This window comes from Halictus rubicundus, chromosome 11 (assembly GCF_050948215.1).
Source record: "Halictus rubicundus isolate RS-2024b chromosome 11, iyHalRubi1_principal, whole genome shotgun sequence".
NCBI lineage: Eukaryota > Metazoa > Arthropoda > Insecta > Hymenoptera > Halictidae > Halictus > Halictus rubicundus.
The window spans coordinates 4639721-4654235 of record NC_135159.1 but is presented as its reverse complement, the minus strand read 5'-3'; the positions used below and the strand labels follow the sequence as shown (position 1 = coordinate 4654235).

General features: G+C 33.6%; 2 protein-coding genes across 3 annotated transcripts; both read right to left on the bottom strand.

The window, feature by feature from the left end:
• Window positions 1–90: 90 nt before the first annotated feature.
• Window positions 91–1972, bottom strand: Rpl13a (ribosomal protein L13A). The gene is made up of 6 exons (XM_076796049.1): window positions 1835–1972; window positions 1225–1355; window positions 968–1077; window positions 637–782; window positions 287–409; window positions 91–215 (listed from the first exon to the last, which is right to left on the bottom strand). Exons 1-6 carry the CDS (start codon window positions 1853–1855, stop codon window positions 132–134), a joined length of 615 nt encoding a protein of 204 aa, XP_076652164.1. The 5' UTR covers window positions 1856–1972; the 3' UTR covers window positions 91–131.
• Window positions 1973–3330: 1358 nt separating this feature from the next.
• Brwd3 (bromodomain and WD repeat-containing protein) lies at window positions 3331–13742 on the bottom strand. 2 transcript variants are annotated; one of them, XM_076797349.1, is made up of 22 exons: window positions 13517–13742; window positions 13372–13430; window positions 13272–13301; window positions 12995–13054; window positions 12167–12317; window positions 11997–12095; window positions 11579–11916; window positions 11329–11483; window positions 10889–11206; window positions 10381–10798; window positions 10066–10291; window positions 9566–9878; window positions 9264–9459; window positions 8945–9193; window positions 8645–8866; window positions 8148–8526; window positions 7642–8041; window positions 7322–7573; window positions 7054–7234; window positions 6642–6795; window positions 6431–6550; window positions 3331–6347 (listed from the first exon to the last, which is right to left on the bottom strand). In XM_076797349.1, the coding sequence occupies exons 1-22, from the start codon at window positions 13557–13559 to the stop codon at window positions 5422–5424; spliced, it is 5289 nt and encodes a 1762-aa protein (XP_076653464.1). In that variant the 5' UTR covers window positions 13560–13742; the 3' UTR covers window positions 3331–5421. The 2 variants fall into 2 exon arrangements, with proteins under 2 accessions (XP_076653464.1, XP_076653465.1); XM_076797350.1 differs by having other exon boundaries at window positions 7322–7552.
• Between the last annotated feature and the right edge of the window lie 773 nt (window positions 13743–14515).

The window sequence follows — 14515 nt, the reverse complement described above, 5'->3', positions numbered from 1 at the left end:
TGTAACTTCTAAATGAACTATATAATTAAATTTAATTTAATTAAAATTTAAGAAGTTCACAATTAAGTAAAGTATAATAATGAGTCAAAGTAGAATGTTTATAGAACTTTATTATTTTTACAATTTTTATATTAATTGTATCCAAAATTATTAATAATTGCTGTGTATGGTGCTGTAGCTTTGGTAACGGATTGCTCAGCTTGTTTAGTAAGTTTCTGGAACAAATAATGTATGTAGTACAAGAATGATTCTGTAAAATGTTTCATTCCTTTTTTTTGAAATTTACCTTGAGTTTATCTCTCTTTTGAACTTCAAGAATTGATCTGACACGTCTCTTGTTCTCCAGTGTACGCACCACAGCCTTGTATTTCCATCCAACTTCGTGAGACAGTCTGCCTACATGACAGTACTAGAAAGAAAATCATAGTGTTAGTACAATGTATTTCTTAGGAACGTGATGTAATTAATTATTTTTATAGTATTTACTCAGCAAAGAAGTGACATCATAAATTATGCAAGTAATGCTCAGGCGCAAATTACCATACCATCATTGTTAGAAAAAAAAAGTTAGAAATATATTATGCTTGTCTTATAATAATTAAAATAGAAGAATATTTGATAAGCGTTTGATCTTACCTTCCTACCAGGTTTAAGACACATAACTCTCATTGCACCTGGTACAACAACACGTTTCCTGCGGTCGTATGGTGGTGGGCATCCTTCGTAAACCTTCAACCTCCTAAGAGCATCCTTTCCCCTTTGTGTTTTGTGTGGAATCATCCCTACGTATCAAACTTTTTTTTAACTCTTCAATACTTATTAAAAGACTATTAAATATTCAACGACAAATAATCTCATACAAATAGTTGTTTCATTATATTATCAAATAATGTAGGTAAGATGTAAAATAATCATTGATTAGTTCAAATTAATTCTATAATTAACAACAATTAACATTTTAACATACCACGAACTGTCTTCCACAGTATTTTGCTAGGTGCACGGAAATGGAAAGGTCCACGGGCTGGGTTTACATTACATCTTTTGCGCAAGAACGACATAAACTTCAATTTGTTTCTGTAACAAAAGTTTAAAATGAAATTAAATACTTCTAAATCAAAAGATATTTAAACAAAATAAAAAAAAACCAGTGTCTATATAGCATATTTGTTTGGTGCGAAGGAAGATTGCAACGTGAAGTGAAAGAAAGAAATCTTTACAAACCTGAAAAAGTTGCCGGAAATGTTAAGTTGTTCACTGCGGACAACAATTACTTTGTTGCCTTGTAGAATCGTTTTGGCAATAATTGCTGCCAAACGACCAAGTAAATGGCCACGGCCATCGATTAATATTGGCTGAAAATATATAATTATAGAGTAATATATTTAACTAATAAATCTTTCGATAAAGTTACAATACTGGAAAAATCTATAACATTTGTTCAGCTGTATAAAAGACTGTAATTATGCATATGCATCTGTATTCAATGCTGTCAATAATAACTAACACGTGTCAAACATAAAAATTATTTTAGAATAAAATCTATTGTTTAATAAGTATATTGCGCAATACATATTACTACAATACTAAAAAACGATAAAACAATAAATGATATACGTCGTATCCTTCCAAAAAACAAGAGACATTTATAGGAAAACACGTGTATGTGACCACAAATGATACAATGAGCACTAAGTTTTTTTAAGAAATTTACGTTAGATACATATGTAAAATATTTACTAACATTTTCCGTGTACTCTATTGCTTATAACACCCATATTTTTTACTTACTAATGATCTTATACAAGCTAAAATGATAAAACAAACTGGATACCTTATTACTGAAGCCAGTCATTTTGTCACCCTACCGGAAAAGAGTCCATAAACGTTGAAAGATGCGCGACCTCTCACCGGAAGGTATTGAGTATAGTAGTCAGTATAGCCAACATTTGAAATTCTTTTATTCTTGTACCTAAATAAAAGTACACATATTATTCTTTATAACTTCATAACTTGTACTCATAATAAAATTAATTTGTTAATTACAAAATTATGCAGAATTCTCATAAATATTTAAATAAAATTCAATAATGATACAAATTTGATAATATTGCGCAACCATGCGAATTTAGCTTCACAAAAGCGCCAGAATTAATGCAGTATTACCAATAGAGATAGGAGGGAAATTTGAATTATGAAATGCAATATTAATCTGACAATTAGAAAGTTTTAGAAAATCTTATGAGCGTTACCGCACGAACCTATATATTGTAAACTAATCTTTACGCATAGTTTATCATATTGCACATAGATGGCTCGCGCGGTACGATTTCAGAATGGCGCAAAATCCAAATCCAAAAGATTGTGACCTGATAAAATATTGATTTCGTAGAACATTCGTGATAACGCACATTAATAATTATATCTATTCATGTTACGCAAAACAAAATGTAATTAACCATGCAATTATATATTACTTTACATAAATAACCATGTATAAAATCTCAATTAGGATTGAAGATTTAGGAAACAAACAAAATTGTAAATAGCAAATGAAGATGAAAAGATGTAAAAGATTACTTCTGTGTTCGTTACAGCTCAAGCTGTAAAGACGTACCCTTATTAATTTAAAACAAATATTTATTAAAAGTTATATTGTTTGATATTAAAATTACATTACTTGTTCTTATTTTATTATAGTTCATATTCTTATTTTCTTCACATTTACGTTTTGCATTCAAGTTATTGTTTAAATTTAGTTTATCCATTTAAAATAAATCAAGTTTGAGCAGAGTACACGCCCCTGTATCAACGCATCTTCAGCCTACCTATAATCACCATCGAGTTCTGCCAGAATTTTCTTTTATTATGTAACTGAAGGCAGAGAGCAGGAAATGTCGAAGTTTCGAGTTTCACAAGAAATATCTTCGTAGAGCTTGTAAATAAAGATTTTTCCAAAGTATTTTATCTTAAATTTTCCACAAATAGAGTGCTTCAATATATTATAATATACCGCCAGTCTAAAGTTCCTAATCCAATCATACGACTACATAATACTATACTATTATATAAAAAAACTCATTACACAATCTTATTATGTTAGTAAATAATGTAAAGATATAGTTTTTTGTAAATATGTGTGTAATCAGGAAGAAGTTCCATGTATCATAATAAAATGGTAGCAAATGATAAAACTCTACCAAGTATACGAAAACAACACTTTAAATTCAATTTTTAATGTATTATGTTTACCTTGCATTCTTTTAAATATGTCGATTTTCGTTTGCTTAGGGAGGCGATATAGGAGTTAAAATAAAACATGCATATATGAAACAATTTAATAAGTTTCTTTTTATTGATGGCGGTGGGTTTCAATAAACTAGATATACAACAGAACATATTGGTGTGACAATCAAAGTTTCAACCTTTACACAAATCCGAAACCATCGCTGTCATGTTAATTAAGTTTTGTAATTTAACAGTATTTACATATACAAAATTATATTAATTCTGAAGATTAAGATATGAAACATGTTAATCGCAATATACTTAATTGAATTAAAGTTAATATTCTGTATTAAATTAACGTAATCAGAAATTCTACTTGTTGAGTCCACATGATATGACTCTCTTATGTGTGACATTATTAAAAAAATATTTATTATACTCCTAGTTATTAATATTTATATCATTATATATTTAATATTCTTAAACTAATATCACAATGACTCGAGACAGTCAAGACTTCCAATATTTGTGCACATATTGTTATGTTATATTAGTCTGCCAATTGCATAACTGTCTTGAAAACCGTGTATTCTATTACATAATGAGTGGAGTAATTTGTTATGTTATACAAATCTGAAAAATGTCTATTTCTACATATGAAAAATTGCTAAAATCGCACGAGCATTGGTTCTTATCCTTCTAATGGACATAAAAATTACATGTAAAAAGTTACTACTTCATACTACAGACCGTGTAAAGCACGCATTTCTTTTATGTATTATTCAAAAAAGAAAATGTTGAATTCATTTTAACTTGTGTTTGTATTTACAAGTAATATTATTATTTAAGTATTATTGTAAAAAGCGAAAACAGTGCCATTAATTGATTTCATATATAAAAATTCAAGTTATATTTCAATGAAAGAAACACATGTCTTTTTATCTTGGCATTATTTGTAAAAAAAAGAGAGAAAAGTTTGTAACTGTATTCTTTAAATAAATAATTGTATTTATAAAGGCACTGCCTCATTGTGTTGAATTTACAAAATATGGTAGATAAGTACAGTTTCCTTTGACAAAGTATATGGATATATATGAAACATTATCCAATTATCTAATTAGAAAAATGTACAAGTATGAAAATGTTAAAAAAATGTTAAATTATGTTCTCTAAATGTTAAAAAATTTTCGTTAGAAGAAAATAATTCATCATAATTTTAGCACATGCAAATATAAACACTGATATAGATGACTTGTGCTAACTGCATGTATTATAAAATAATGCTTTGATTTTTTTTTTTAATTGCTTATGATCATAGTATGAAACTAGCATGAAAGTAGATTTTCATTTGTCAACTGACAGTGTTGAAACAAGCAAAACGTTGAATTATTTAAGCTAATCTTACAAATATAATTCCCTGAATAAGATGCGAATTGTTCACGTGATTCCAGGTACAATAACATACTTCTTTTTTAACAATCTAATCTAATACAACACTATTACATACTATTTAGTTGGTTAGTATCGTCATATAGAAATTCAGAATTTTTAAAGAATATTTATCTATCTGTACCTTTAACCAGTATATAGTAATAACACTTTGGAACATTTTGCAAAAATAATATCATTCATTGGAATACTTAACAATTTAGCTGTCATTGCATTTCAAACAACGGGAATATCAATTAGCGTGTCAAAATTATATAGGTATATCATTATACGAAGAATCAGTAGCATTACAAAAATAGAAAATTTATATGAATAATCATGGAAATGAAATAACATTGTAATTTCACTGTTTCCGCTTGCTACCAAGTCTGCCTTACACATTATTCGTTCGACGGTGTATTTGAACATAAAAAATAACATTATCAACGTGCTTCATAATAATGGAAGTACTTTGTAGCAGTGTTTATCATGAATTGCTATGACAATCTCAAGTGTTCGTACGTACAGTCTATAATAATAATAATAATAATAATAATAATCTTAAGCAAAGATTTTCAGGCAAATAATATCCTGGCATACACACGACTTCGTGTAATGCTACTAATGTGGATACAGTCGCATGTTTCAAAGAACAAACATTATCAAATAACATTTAAAATTTTTACACTATTCCTAACTGTTCGCAAGAATTATTTTTCGAAGGATCAATAATTTACACTTTTATTACTAGCATAAAAGATGCTGTTAGGGTGATTCTTGATTCAATTGAAGAAACGCCCGTGCTCTTGCTGTCATTTTTCGTACACGTCCTCTGCTACTTATACTGATGCCTGGTACATTTTCAGGTTCCGGTAAACTCTCATCACTATTTTCCGCGTAAGACTGACGTTTAATTTTACGCCGATTCCTAACAGGCATTGTATTGCTTTCGTCACTTTCTTCATTGTAACGAGGACGTTTTGCAGTTCTTCTCGAGTTTAGTGAGATCTCGTGTATTTGCGTTTCTCTCGATACACGAACCTTTCTTTGCGGCCTGGACGCCGTAAAAATTGTATCCGAGTCCTCGCTGTCCGAGTCTTGGTTATGTTGAGATTGCTGTTCTTCCTCCTCACCATCGTCATCTTCGTCTTCCTCGCTCTGACTTTCGTCGTTTTTCCCATTTTTCGTTACACTATCTTCGTGTTCCGAGGCAGATGCAAGTTTACGTGATCTCGTGCTACTTCTGTTAATAACTTCCTCTTCGCTTTCTTCGTCAGACGTCTCCGGCGCAGCAAACTGTTCGTCATCCTCATCTTCGTCATCATCGTCATCGTCATCGTTAGCTGTAGTTACAGCGACAAATGATTTTAACTTCGACTTTTTTTGCTTACTGGTTTTGCTACTATTTTTGGTGCGACTTTTTCGAGTTTGCTTCTCACGACCACCGGGTGTGTATACATCTCCAGAATCACTGTCAGTACTTGCACTGGGTACTGCCTTTCTTGCTCGTGTCCTTCTTACTGGCACACTACAACTACTTTCACTATCTATGGAAGCATCCGATTCGCTCGCTTCACTTTCACTTTCTTTTGTTGTCTTTTTAGACACAGTAGACCTAGAAATTCTTAATTTTAACATTCGAGATGAATTGCCAGATCGTTTGGTATGGCCATTTGTCATACGCGATGGTCCTGAAAAGATACGTATAATATTAGAGATCATAGTCATACGGAAGATAAGTGATTAAATAATTAAATAAATTCAAAATAGATACCTGGTTCAAATACATTCGAACTATTCTTCTTTTCTAATTCCTCTGTGTCTTCATCGTCACTATTTACATCGTCGTCGTCGTCGTCGTCATCTGTACAAACTGTTTTTGATTTTTGAGGCCCTTAAAGTGAAATTTATATATTTTTAATTTATACTTCAAACAATTTGCATATTAGTATAATGTTTATAAATTACTACAGTAGAACACATACCCGTGCCATTTGGTAACCGAACCTTACCCTTCTTCCCTTTTCCTTTTGCATTTGATCTATTATTATTACGTCTTCTGGCAGATTTCCAATTTGAAATAATTTTCCGCATATGTTCTTCAAACATGGCTGATAACCTTATTGTCATTGAATATATCTACAAACGAACAGTATGTAATAACACATAAAAAATTACAATGTTTAATGCAAAACATTTCAAACCATTACAATAATCCTTTTTTGTATGTAAAATTTTTAAAATCAATTCGAGCAAAATTGATTCAGTCTGATAAGCTTTATGCGAATGCATCGATATTTTTCCAGCAATCCATTCAAAAACAATGTTCACAATAATCATTTTTCAATGTTTTCATATGTAGTAAAAATGAACAAATTTGACAAAAGGTTGACTTACTCTTGAACGTTTATTAGTATTGTAGTTTCTGCTATTCGTAAATATTAATTTCACATCTTTGGCAAATTCCAAGGGGGTTTCGTAATTACCCCCTAGTAAATCTTCTTTTACCGTACGTAAATCCATGGGCGTATCTATAATCTGATGATAATCGGGATGCTCCAATCTATCAACTGGTTCCCTGTAAAATGTTGGTACCAAAAACGATGTTTAATCAATCATGCTATGAATCGAACATTCGTGGTCTAATAAAGTTAATTTAATTTACCTGAAGGGAATCGAATCTTCGCATTGCCATAGCATTTCTAACAATTGTCGGCAAGCTAGCTGCCAGTCGTTCGCTGCCTCTTGTGACCGTAAATTCCTACTCGAAGTTGCTCGTTGAGTGCTTGTCGATGGTCTATCTTTTTCTTCTTCCACGTCAACTTCAGAGTCAGAAGAATGATATGTATCAACTAATTGATGATAAATAGCTGGTACATCCACTTCCGTAGTTTCTCTGTGTAACAAATAAAAATGCCTTTTTTCTATGCTGTAGAAAAATCTAAACGATATAAAATCTATGTAGTTAAACAAACTAAATCTTACTTTATGATACGTAGACAGAGGTCGGTAACTATTCTTGCTTGTTTCACTATATGACTATGAGGCTCATTAAATTGTTCAGCATTCGTTGCCAAATATCTGACATCAAACTGTGCGGATGTAATCCTTCGATAGAAATGATTCTCAAAACGAGCCTTTATTGTTGACAAATCTATTGGATACTCGACGACAAACGCATATGCTGGGTAAGTATGGAGATCAACAGGTGCGACAAAAGGTTCTGCAATCGCGAGACTCATCGCTTGATCTAATCCACGGATAATCCTGCGACATGTTGCTTCTCTGTCCCCCATTGGCCATTCCTCTGCATGAGGCTGGTATAATATTGTTTGTATCTCTTCCGGAAGCACAGGAACGGCACCTCCGAGTTCTGCAGGAAGTCCTATAATGAATATTTTAAAGATTTAATTGGGATAATAGAAGATAACGTCAATTGGCCATTGAATGGTATGATTGTTAAAATGAATTTATGAAATTGTCGAACGTACGATTTTCGTCAACTGGTTCGAGATCCCAAGGACTCATTCTTTCGTATTCACCATTGTCCCATCGGACACGAAAGCACATGAAAAATGATTCTGGAAAATCTTCATCCAAAGGTTCCATCGATTGTATTTGTCCCATCCACCAGCCATCATCGATCATACAACGAAACCGATCACCTTCGGACCAACTACGCGCTAAAGCTGTGTCGAATGTCTGGCGTAGAACTAGAAAGTCCAATACATCAGCCATATCATGGTATTTAATAGTAAAATTTTCGCCTGTTAATCGACCGTCTTCGTCCATTAACGCCAGCTTTAGGCAGCATAATCGAGGTGGGCGAATTTCATATTTGATACCCACTACTTTTACAAATTCTTGCGCCTGTAAAAATATGAAATACAATCTATTAATTTTATTGAAATCAATTTTATATTATTATATGTATATAACTCTCAGTTTGCGTAACACAAATAAAATTTTCTTAAAAAAAGATTCATACCCTTATATTGACTTTATTCCATGGTTCACAGCGTGGACCAAGTTCATATACTTTCTTATTTCTGACAGCATCCAAATAAAATTGATGCCCTTGTCTGAAATATACTATTTCATCACCCATTTGTGGATAATATGGAGCTTTCCGCGGGATTATTTCGGTAAGCCATTCAGAAGGTCTGTAAACTTCTGGGATTTCCTCAATTCCATTTGGTACTGGAACGACCTTACAATAAAAAGAAATATTATCAAAACAGAAGATAAGAACATATTCACGTATAATACATGAGAAATATTTATATACCTTTTTCTTAGGACGTCTACTGCGTCTTCTATCCGTGTCGTTTGGTGGCGTAAGAGATCGCTTTTTCACAGGCTTACGTTTACTCCTTTTTGGTGGTTCTAGATTTAAACCATGGTCAGCAATCCAATCTGAATATTCGGTGCTAGATTCAGAACTGGAACTATCAGAACACAAATCTTCTTCATGAGCTGTGGAGTCATTGCTGTTGCTACTAGCTGAACTACCTGAGGTTCCTCCGTTATCAGCGTTCTGTAAATTACTTGTAGTTGGAAAAACTGAAGAAATGTAATCATTTTAATCAATCATATTCTCAAAGTACCTCAAATTCATCTTCCTCTTGTTCTTCGCCACGTGTAGCTCTAGTTCTATATCCATGCCTAGCAGTTCTGTTACGTTTTCTATTTGCCAAACGACTGCCTATATTACTTTCAGGGTTGACAGCATTAGATGCAGGTTGTGGCCTTCTTCGCATCTCACGTCTCCAATTTTCAAGTTCCATCTCTGCCATTGCATTTCTAAAAATATTATTAGATATTATGTACGATTATTGAATGATTGTCGCGGTTGTTCTCTGTAGGTAGTATCAAGAAATTAATTTGTTGTACATTGTTTGAAACGTACATAGCTCTATATTGTGTTTCCCTAATAGCTGGATTTATTGGTCGAGCGAGAATAGGCGTGTTCCAAGGTGTTGTATTATCTCTTTGCCAATTACCACTACTTTGTCGTACACCTTCGACATCGCCGGCTCTCCGCAAGCCAGATCTACTCCCTCGAGGACTAGCCATTTGTCGAATCGGTTGTTCCAATATATTTTCTTCTCTATCATCGCCGCCACCGTAAAGATTTTGTCTTTGTGCAAGAGCTTCAATTAATTGATCAATATTAGATCGTGGTTCCTGAGACGGGAGACCTTCAATAACTTCCTGCATCCCTATTAAATTAAATGTACATTAATTGTAGAAATATTTTGAATTACGCTGGGTTTACATTGGTCCAGTAGCATTCCAGTCCAGCACTAGATCGGAACTGGAATAATGTAAACGGTATTTTACATGTGACAGCTTTACATGTGAAATACAAATCTGAAGTAATAAGAAGAAATCAAATAATTTCTATACCTCCGGCACCTACTGCAATATTTGGAACTAATTGTTCCCCTCTACAATTTTCTCTTCCAGGAACTAGTCTTTGCAATTCTGGCGGATAAGGATTTCCATCTACATCCACCAAAAATGGTGGCGGCATTAAATGAGGTGCTGTCTGCGTTTGTTCATCCAGAACATAATTATTTGTGTCTCGTATTAATGGTCTATAATCCGTGTGGAAAAATAATTCTTTCGGTATCTACACAAGGAAAATACATGCATGAATTAATAAGTTGTTAAATGTGAAAAGGTAACAGCATTGCATAGTTATAAGAAAACACGACTTACTATTTTAAGTTTGTGAACACCAGATCCAAATCCATATATTAAGAGATGTCCGTGAGAGTCTGTAGCTGCTAGCATTGTTCCATCCGGAGACCACTTTGCATCAAAAACAGCACCATTACCTTGACCCTCGATAAAATTTTGGAAACAGGCTATTGGTTCTGTATTCAATACATCCCAAATTATAAGCTGCCCATCGTGCCCAGCACTCAATATAACGCGAGGATCTATTGGATGAGACTCTAACACAAACACTTCATCTTTATGTCCACGAAGAACTTTTACTAGTTCGCCTGACTTTGCATTCCATACTTTTAGTGAACTATCGTTCACAGCTGTGATAACCCACTCGTCACTCACATCCCAACTAACCATGGTCACTTTAGCTTTCTTGTTAGTATCATCGTCTGTCTCCGTTTCGCTAAATGTAAAATATAAGTATTAACATCGTAATACAAAAATTAAATACTTTGTAGTTGTTTCGTCAACATATACATGATGTTTCACTCACCCAGGAAGCTTTGTGGTCATCAACAAACGTTTATACAACCACTGTTGCTGTTCAAAGTGCCATACATTTGCAGTACCATCTTTTGAGCCAGAAATAAACTTTAGACCATAATGTGCCCATTGTATACTATCAACTGTATCAGAATGCGATTCAACTTCTAAAACTCTACGTGGACCTTCTTCTCCTAACATTGCATATACTCTAACATGATGATCTGCCGAACCAGCTGCCATAAATGCTCCACCAGGACTAAACGAAGCACATATCATTTGTGCTTGACCGGGCCGCATTTTCTCGTGATATTGAATTGGTTTTGGTCTGTAGAAAATACACACAGCATTACTTTTCATTACAAAAAGGAAGCATTTATATAATAATGTAATTTACAATTTCTTTTAAATTTTCATTGATAAAAAATTAGTAAATTTAGTTGAACTCACTGAAACACTGCTCTCTCTTTCCCTTTTTTTGTATGGGACCAAAATGCAACAGATCCATCTGTGCTGGTAGAAACTAAATAGTACACACCATTGCAAGATATAGGACAAAAATTGACCGATGTAATCATGCCAGAATGTCCAGACAGAACTGCTATCTAAAAATAGAAATGGCACGAATTTTAAATAAAAGTTAATAGCAGCACAAGTTTAAATCTAAAGTGACAATATAAATAGCATCATAGATTCTTACTGGCGACATTGTTTGAAAACACCAAACTCTTAATATTCTATCTAGACTTGCAGCAGCAAGTAGTGTGTTGTCAAAATTGACTGCAATGTCCATGATTTCAGCAGATGCACCTCGAAAAGTAGCTAGTAATCGTCCGTCGATAGAACTCCACACTTTAACAAGTAGATCATCTGCACCAGTTATAATATATTTGCCTGTACGGTCAAAAAGAACACAATAAACTGCAGATAAATGCCCTAATGTATGTCTGTACAATTGCATTTTATTATAGAACTTTGTGGGTATTGCCTCTCGCCTGCTAAGAGGACCTGAATTTTCCCTTCCTTGAAGTACATGTACTACAAAAGAAAAGAAATAACAGTAAAGTAATATATTACGATAACATTATTGAAATCTTATAAACCAAATATTTAATTACCTATGTTAGGCACTGATAAGCTGTAAGGTGATTCCATTAAAGGTTTTCCACCTACTCTTCCAGAATATGAACTGATTGCACGCATTTGACGTAAAACATCTACAAAAAGGACTTACAATGCAAACACGAACGTTCAACATCATTCAGATAATATTTCATTTCAATTTTACCTTCGTGGGTACGTAATAGAGATTGTCTGCCTGCGCCAAGAAGAGATATTGCTCCTGGTATACAAGGAGGTACCTCCTTCTCTAATACTGGACCAATTCTGGCACATATTTGTAATAAATGTTCCGGTCCAATATGAGGATACTTCTTTTCCTAAAATGTTTGAATTCATAGATATCTAATTTTCTGTGTGTGAATTGTAACATTCTTGAAATTAACGATTACGCATATTAATTCTATCATCGATTGTATGAATATGAATAAATCTACAGATAATAGATAGTTTTGATCCAAGTTTTTAATTAAACGATAATTTCCGTCAGAAATCACAAAAAATTACTGCACACATAATTTGAAAGCGTCGCGATACCCGCCAATAATTTGATTTGAAGCAACGTAAAGTAGTTCCTACTTTCGACCAATCCGACCACGAATAAATGGACACAACCAATCCGAACAACCCACTCGTCGCACACGATACCAGTTTCTATAAATAAGGCCTGGGCACGAGATATACTCATTGATCAGCTCACGCAAGATGGCCGGAAGTAACTGCTGATTGGTCGAAAGAAACGTAGTGGGGGGATCTTGTGCAATAGCATATAGAAGCACGGAGGTGGAGAATCGTAGAGGAGTGGGACAGAATAGGGGGTAGCTCCCTAATAGGGGTACTTCATATATCGGCACTCGTCGACTATCTCTCACGACGCAACAAAACAAAATTTTCCGCAATGTTGTCCGAAAAAGTCGCCTATTTATTCTGTTATATCCCATAGATCTTTCATACACCAATATCAAAGAGAGAAAACGAAAAAAATTGATGAACTTACCAACTCCTCAAATGTTTGATTATGCACGTGCCCTTCCCAATCTTTTCTTTGCGGCAAAACCTATAAACAATACAAAAATTATGAAAAATTGATCGATAGATCGATAGATCGATAATTTTTTGTTGGAACGGGATTCGCCGAATTTTTCGAACATGAAGGTCATCGACCTTGAAATTCTAATGTTTTGACAAGCAGAAACCACGTGCAAACCATGTGGAGTCGATGGGTATGTATAGTGTCACCCCGGCAAAACGTCAACTCAGACCAATCATCTTACCTTAGCTCGCTCCAATTCACGCTTCAACACCTAAAACATGGATTTCACGGTGAAATAGATTTGCACGATGCACTGTCATTTTAAACTAAAAAACACTTACATCTGCGGTCTCACGACACGGTCCCGCCGCTAAGAATTTGGCAATTAGGAAGTACAGTTCTGTAAGAAAGAACGCTGCTTAGGAACGAACCGCACGCCTCGCTTCGTTGCGGATGGTAAGGGCGCTTATCGCTCCCATTCTTTACCTGGTGCTATTGCAGTCCCGTTCTTGGACACGCTGCCCTCCATTTTGCCTGACCAATCGTTTATTATTCACTCACGGACAAAGAGAAACATTTACTTTTTAGGGTCATAGCGCGGCAATAACCATTTCGGATTTTATTTTCTCTCTCGCGAGGTCTCGACCGCGAGACGCACACGCACGCTCACCTCCTCAACGGAAAGTAGTCCCCCCCCATACCCGATTGTCGACACAACGTACCGTATTATCCAGGAACGTAATTCATTTCTTGAGAACCCTGCACAATTTCATCCAAATTATGCCCTTACGATATACATGGAATAACACGTTTACTTTTTATTGTATATCAAAAAGAAACGAAAGTGGTCAACAAATATTAACATATTGTCGATGTATACTTTAATTGGAATAATTTTTAAATTTCTATCATTGTGTAATATTTTCATGCATGACATTTTCTCCTTGTAACGCGGTATATTTGAAGTTAAAAATATAGAGGCAGAAAACCGCAATTATATGAAATATGAATAAAGTAAGCGCTCTCGACTTTAAGATTAATATATACGTTAAAGCTCTGTTACTGCATATAGTTAGTTTTTCCTGACGTTTAAATCGATAAATGATATCGACATACGATTAAACTATTATCGTTATGGTGAGAAAGTGCTTTTTGTTTATAGGAAAGACTTATGACTGTAAAACAGGAAAATTTAAGAAATAAGATAATTACAAAATATATTAATAATAAATGATAAATATTGTTTTGATCAAATTATTGAATACCTTCTATTAAAAACTTATATATTTTAACTGTACGTCTGGATAAATTAGTTTTGTTAATTTTAATCGTATAAGTTTCTCAGTATTTCAACAATAATGTAATGCTTTTTTAATCTGTTAAAGAAACTCTTAGATATCACAGTGTTAAGTTACTGCAAAAGTTGCCACATGTAATAATCGAATGTAGAAAACATATTAATTATTGTTATTCCAAGTATTCCAA